General features: G+C 62.2%; 1 protein-coding gene across 1 annotated transcript; it reads right to left on the reverse strand.

The window, feature by feature from the left end:
• Positions 1-2,483: 2,483 nt before the first annotated feature.
• Positions 2,484-6,003, reverse strand: MYL10 (myosin light chain 10). The gene is made up of 6 exons (XM_056108241.1): positions 5,914-6,003; positions 5,621-5,696; positions 5,060-5,164; positions 3,530-3,608; positions 2,786-2,834; positions 2,484-2,582 (listed from the first exon to the last, which is right to left on the reverse strand). Exons 1-6 carry the CDS (start codon positions 5,947-5,949, stop codon positions 2,484-2,486), a joined length of 444 nt encoding a protein of 147 aa, XP_055964216.1. The 5' UTR covers positions 5,950-6,003.
• Positions 6,004-6,489: the final 486 nt, after the last annotated feature.

Genomic DNA, 6,489 nt, shown 5'->3' on the forward strand with positions numbered 1-6,489 from the left:
CAGCCTAACCCCGTGACTTCCACCACTTTTGAACGCAGCTGTGTAAATGGATCCTGAAGTATGCCATTCAAGACAGAGAGCTCAGGGGACTAGGAACAAGCTGATGCACCTCCCTGGTCAGTGATGTTAAGGACTCAGGGAGCAGTGATGGGAGGGAACTGGAACAGCAGAAAAAAAAAGAAAGAAAAAGAAGTTAGATCCCTACCTCACACCATGTTTGACAGAGAAGTGCTCAAAAGGACTCGAGTCCTGGTTTTGAAAACGAAAACCACCCCCCCCCCTTTAATTTTTTTTTTAAAGTTTTAAATTTATTTACTTATTTGCTTTTTGGGTCATACCCTACAATGCTCAGGAGTTACTCCTGGCTCTGCACTCAGGAATTACTCCTGGTGGTGCTCAGGGGACCATATGGGATGCTGGGGATTGAATTCGGGTCAGCCGCATGAAAGGCAAACACCCTCCCCACTGTGCTGTCCTTCGGCCCCAAACCACCCCCCTTTAGACATGAATCCAGGCATTAATCAACTTGCTGCGACAAGGCAGGCAGCCGGCAGAATGGGAGAGGTTGGCAAATGCCTGCTGGAAAACGAGTGTAGGGCCCAGAGTGTGTTTGCCTTGCACACGGCAAACCTGGGTTTGATCCCCGGCATCCCATAGCATCTCCTCAGCACCACCAGAGGTAATTCCTGAGTGCAGCGCCAGGAGTAAGACTTGAGCATTGCTGGGTATGACCCAATAAAAGAAAGAAAAGAAGGAAAGAAGAAAGGAAAGAAAGAAGGAAGGAAGAAAAAAAAAAAAGAAAAACTGCAAGTAAGCAAGTTTCTGGGGCCAGTACAGCAAGGAGGGAGTTTGCCTTCCATGAGGGCTGCCCTGAGTTCACTCCCCAGAATCCCACAGGGTCCCCTGAGCACTGCCAGCAGTCATCCCTGAGCACAATTCCAGGAGTCAGCCTGAGCACTGTCAGGAGTGGCTCAACACTCCCCACCTTCTCCAGGGGAAAAAAAGAAAAAGAATCCAGGCATAGGATGCTGATTTCCCTTGGAAATGGAAGGCGAATTCCCAGACGGGAGCAGGCCAGGCCTGGGTGCAGGGGTGTGACGTGAGCGTGATGAGACACCAGTGAAATCCATGGGGGCTGCAGAGAACATCCTAGACCGAGCTGACGGGGACACACCCGAGCATGTGCCCCGAGGTGGTGGCTCCCGGGGACTGTCTGGCCTTGCACGTGGCAAACCTGTTGACCATGTCACCAATCCTGATGACATGGCCAAGCAGCTCGGCGGGGTGCGCTCTGCGTCCGGCCCTTCGTGGCCTCCGTGTGTGGCACGCGTCTGAGACCCCTGAGGCCACTGTCCTGTGAAGTTGCCCCTCCTGGGGTGCTTCCATGGCTCTCTGTCCTGCTGCTGGGCTGGGGATGGAGCAACCCCTGGACTCCCGCTGCCCCCTTCACCCTCCTAGCACCCAGGAATTCACACGTCCCTGCGGACCCTTGGCCCTGTGGCTTTTTTCGAGTGATTTAGGGCAGGAGGTGCCTTAAGGATGTTCTTTTCCTGTTTCTGGGGGAATGAGAATCCCAGTAGCTTCCAGAGCTTTCTCTACCGCTTCCTTCCACCAGGCAACTCTGTGGGGCTGTTTGCTTGTTTTCGTTGTCAATGGGAAGGGTTTTTTTTTCTCCCTGGTTTGGGGGCCACACCCTGCAGTGCTCAGGGGTTATTCCTGGCTCTCCGCTCAGGGGTCACTCCTGGAGGTGCTCAGGGTGCTGTTTGAGGTGCCGGGGATAGAACCTGGGTTGACTGTGTGTCAGGTGAGTGTCCTACGGCTGTGTTATCTCTCTGGTCCCTGGAAAGCATTTTTTAAGGGTATCCTTGAAGAGTGGGGAACTTTTGTGTTTGTTTGTGTTAATCATTTAGGGAGTTGGGAATCACACCCGGGTTGGCCACATGCCACCCAGCGCTGAAGCTGCTGTGTTCCCGCCCAGCTCTGTCAGGGTCTGCCCGGTCACTGCCTGCTGGCCCGCCTGTCATGCCTGTCCTTAAAGGCCAAGCAGGAGTGTTTTGTTTTGCTCCCAAACCTCCTTGATGGCCACCCCCCTCCCCTGCAGGACGGCCCCAGGCTTGACGCTCGCTCGTCCTCCTCCTCAGAGATGTTGGTTCCGACTCTCAGTAGGTGCTCAATAAAAGTTTCCTGGTGCCAGCCGTGTCCTGGGCCAGCTGGAGTCCGTCCCTGCTGCCGGCTAGTTCCAAGCAGCAGCTCATCAGCCGGGAACATTCGAAACAAGCCAGGGAAGAAAAGCGGTTTTGGAAAAACCACCCGCTTGGGAATGTTCCCCGGGTTCCCCCCCCCCCCCCCCCCATTGCCTCACAAACAACGCAAATCACAGATGCTCAGAACTCTTCGCAAGGTTTATTTTGCTGCGGCCCCAGATCTCTGGGGTGAGAGGTGCGTCCTGTGTTCGGCCCCCCACGGGGGTCCCGCCAGGTGTGCTAGTCCTTCTCCTCGCCGTGCGTGATGATGTAACACAGGCTCCGGTAGTCCACATTGCCGCATACGTCTGGAGGGAACGCCGCGAACATCTGCTTGATCTGGTGGTGGGGTGTGGGGGAGCGGGGTCTCAGCAGGGCCTGGCTCCCGGGGGCCACAGCCAGGGCCCCACTCTTTGCAGCTGAAAGGCAGTGCCCTGACCTCAAGGCAGGACGCAAGGGGGATCTTTGACTCGGGGGGGGGGGGCAAGGAGGGCTGGGCAGGCTGCACCCCGGAAGACCCCTCCTGAGAAGTGACCACTTGCCTCATCCTCGCTGAAGCGGTCAGCCTGGGTCATGAGCTTCTCCTTGATGCTGTGCGGGATGGAGTAGGTGGGGGGGTTGCAGGTGCCGGCCCCCAGGCCAGAGTCCTGTGTTCCCCTGACCCTACTGACCTCCGAGATGGGGAGGGCTGCAGTGGAGGGGTGTCCCGGGTGGGGTCGAGAGGCTTTCTGGGGGCCCATGGGAGCGGCTGGGGTGGGTGTCTCTCCAGTCCCCCAGCCGTGCCCCGTGCCAGATGGCCCAGAGCCCCCCCCTCAACCCCCCATTTCCATGGCCCTGCCTCCACCCTCTGTCAGTCTGGGACCTTCCTGCCCCCCAACTCTGGTCCTGTCAGTGCTTCCTGTCCCCACCCTGAGCCCACCAACCTGCCTGTAGACCTCTGCCCCCACCGCGACCTCCTGGCACTGCAGCTTCTCACCCCCTCCAGGCTGGCCTCCAGGGTGCCGCTGCTTGACCCTTCTCCAACCTCTCAGCCGCAGGGTAGAAAGGGGCTCCCACTCCGTGTCCTGTCCACCTGTCTGCACTGCCCCCTTCCACCCACCCTCTCCTCACCTGCGCTCCTGCTCAAATGCTCCCCGGTCACCCTTCGAGGTCTGCTCCCACCCCCCCCCCCCCACCTCGGGGCCCTACCCGCTCTGTCCCCTGCAGGCCTGACACCCGCTCACGAGGACCCTGGGGCCCTGAGGGGGGGGGGGGGACGCTCCTGCAGCTGGACGCTTGGCACTCACAAGTCGGCCTTGACGAAGCCCTTCCCCTCCGCGTCGAAGACCTTGAAGGCGTGGAGGATGGTCTCCTCGGGGTCTGTTCCTGGGGGCATGCAGGAGGACAGGCTTGGGGCCACGCCCAGGCATGGGTCTGCCACCATCAGGCCTGGTGCTCTGGCCCAGACCGCCCCCCCCCCCCCGCCGCTCCCCTGCCCAGAAACAGGCTCTGTCTGCCTACAAGCCTCCACTAATAAGGGGCAGGTGTGAGGCCAAGATTATGGGACCTCCCAAGAGCCCCCCCCCCCTTGTCTGCCACAATCCGGCTCCTCCCTCTGGTTAGGTGCTCCCTCTCCCCTGCCTCCCCCATCAGACTAGAGCACCTCTGTCTGCCCCATAGACGCATAAGTGTTTCCCTCTCCCTCTGACTGTCAGGCCAGCTTGCCTCCCCATCAGTCTGGATCAGGGCTAGTTAGGACTCCCCCATCAGATTGGGTTCGGTCAGCTGTGTCCTCCCTAGTTGTCACCTTGTGTGGGACGGGATGGTGCCTAGGTCACCTCACCAGCGTCTAACTGCAGGCCAGGAGCCACTGGAGGCCGCCCAGGGCTCTGCGGACAGTGCTCCCGGTCTGCCCGGCCAGAGAGCAGGTGGGCTGGGGGCAGTTGGCCTCCTGGGGTCTCAGAGGCCTGTCAGGGCCGGGAAGAGGAACTGCACTGCTCTCTGAGATCGCCCCCACAGATTCTCCTTCACCCCAGAGATGGTCTGGGGGTGCCTTGACTAGGGCCGTGTGTCCCCCCGCCCCCGTCCCCTGCGAGGCTCTGGGTTACAGTCCTGCATGCCCCCGAAGCCCTGCCAGGTGTGGGTCCCCCATAACCGCCCCAGTGAAGTGAGGTGCCTGGAGCTAGCGCAGTCTCCTGGGGGACCGGCTCCCGGCCTGGCCAGAACCTCCGCGCCTCGCTGCAGGGCCCCCCTCCACCTGCTGCCCAGGGGTCGGGGAGCCCCAAGGCCACGGTCATCCCCAGGACAGGAGGCCCTGGCTGGGGTGCTCGTTCAGCCCCCCCGCCCCCAGGAGGGTGTTAGGATTTTCATCAAGCCGAACCCACGCTGTTAGGTGGGATCATTCCAACACACTGCCAGGGAGCTCCGTCTCTCCTGCATGGGGGGCCTTGGTGGGTGAAGGGAGGGCCCGGGCTAAATCTTTCTGGACTGCCTGGCATGGGGGTCACTAAATCCAGGGACAGGCTGGAGGAAGCCCCCAGCACTGAGCGAGGCAAAGAGGGGGTTCTCTTTTCCTCTCGGATCCTGGCAGGAGGTTCCTTGGCTGGGAGCAAAGCCCTCCAGACCCTACAAATTGCCGAATTGGGGTCCCTTTGCAGCAGCCCGGGACAGGGAAGCCTGAGGCAGGGCGTGGGGACCCCCCCAACCCTCCCCTGGTCCATGTCCTGCCCGGACTGGGTCACAGTGGCTTCCAGAACCTTCCTCCTGGTGTCCACAGGGCCGGTGGGGCAGGTCCTGACCACCCCCAAGCCCATTCCCCGGGGCCCCAGGCCCCTCACCCTTCAGCTTCTCCCCAAACATGGTCAGGAAGACGGTGAAGTTGATGGGCCCCGGGGCCTCCCGCACCATGGCCTCCAGCTCCTCGTTCCTCACGTTGATGCGGCCTGGGGGTGGGGGACAGTGAGCCAGAGGCCCCACCGCTGCCCACAGTCAGGAGGCCCAGCTGGGCACAGGGCGCCGCCTCCGCCTTCCCGCCTGCTGGACCCCCACCCCCGTTAGCAAGCCACCCCCACCTCTCCGAAGGCAGCAAAACAGCTGTGGCCCAGAGGGGAAACTGAGGCCAAAGCAGCAGAAGCTGAAGATCACAGGGAGCCTCCAGCACCCCAAGACGGGTGGACCCACTGTGCCGGCAGCAGCCTGGGGTCCCGGGGAGACCCTTCCCTGCTCCCAGGGACCGCCCCCCCCTTGGCTCCCCTATTAGTGCATGGACCTTCCTGCCCCCACACCCTGTCTCCTGCGGGATCGGCTGACCCCAGGGGTCTCTGCTGGGCTCCCAGACTGGGGTGCCCCTGCTCTGAGCTCCCCGGTGCACTGGGACAGCCACCCGGCCCGCCACCCACCCAGGGCAGCGAAGGTGTCCCTCAGGTCCTCCTTGTCGATGAAGCCATCACGGTTCTGGTCCATGATGGTGAAGGCCTGCGAAGACGGGGTGGGGGGTGGCGAGTGAGCCCCCTGGCCCAGCCAACGTGCCCACAGACCCCCGGGGACTAGCTGGGGCAGGTGGTCATGCACGGCAGAGTGGGACTTCGTGTGCAGCTCATACTCCCCAGGGAGAGCAGGGGGGCTCCTGGGGACACCCTTGGCCCCAGTCTCCCCCCACCCCTCCAGGCTGGGCTGCCCCCAGGCCTGACACCTCCTTAAACTCCTGGATCTGGTTCTGGTCGAACATGGAGAAGACGTTGGAGCTGGCGCCGCCTTCCACACGCTTCCGGGCCCTTCGGGGAGCCTGTGGGCACAAGGGGAGGTTGGGGGGGGGACTTGCTGGGGCCACAGCCTCCGACCCCTGATCTACTGCGCCCATAACCCCACCCTGTCCTCATGCTCAGTTCCTGGGGTCCCACCTGCAAAGGCAGCCCTGACCCTCCCCCCAACTTGGAGACCCCCCAGCTGCAGCCGCTGCAGGGGTCAGGGTGGGGCGGAGTTGGAAATAGCTGTGGGGGTCCGAGCAAGCCGCGACCCCCCCAAAACCCCGCCCCCACAGCCCTGCCTGGGAGTGGGCAGCCACTTGGTGTCCCGAGGGTCTCCTGACCCTCCCGGGCTGCAGTTTCTGCCAAGAAGCGGGGGTCTCAGGGAATACTCTGGGGGTCACCTCCCGGCCCCCCTGGGGGACGGCTCTCCGAATGGGCTGCTGCGTGGGTGCCCCTGCCCCGCTCCCTGCCCCCACCCCAGCCCCTGAGCCCAGCTTCTCCTGCCCCCCAGTGCCTGTGTG

Source organism: Sorex fumeus, unplaced genomic scaffold (assembly GCF_029834395.1).
Source record: "Sorex fumeus unplaced genomic scaffold, SorFum_2.1 ptg000199l, whole genome shotgun sequence".
NCBI classification, from domain to species: domain Eukaryota; kingdom Metazoa; phylum Chordata; class Mammalia; order Eulipotyphla; family Soricidae; genus Sorex; species Sorex fumeus.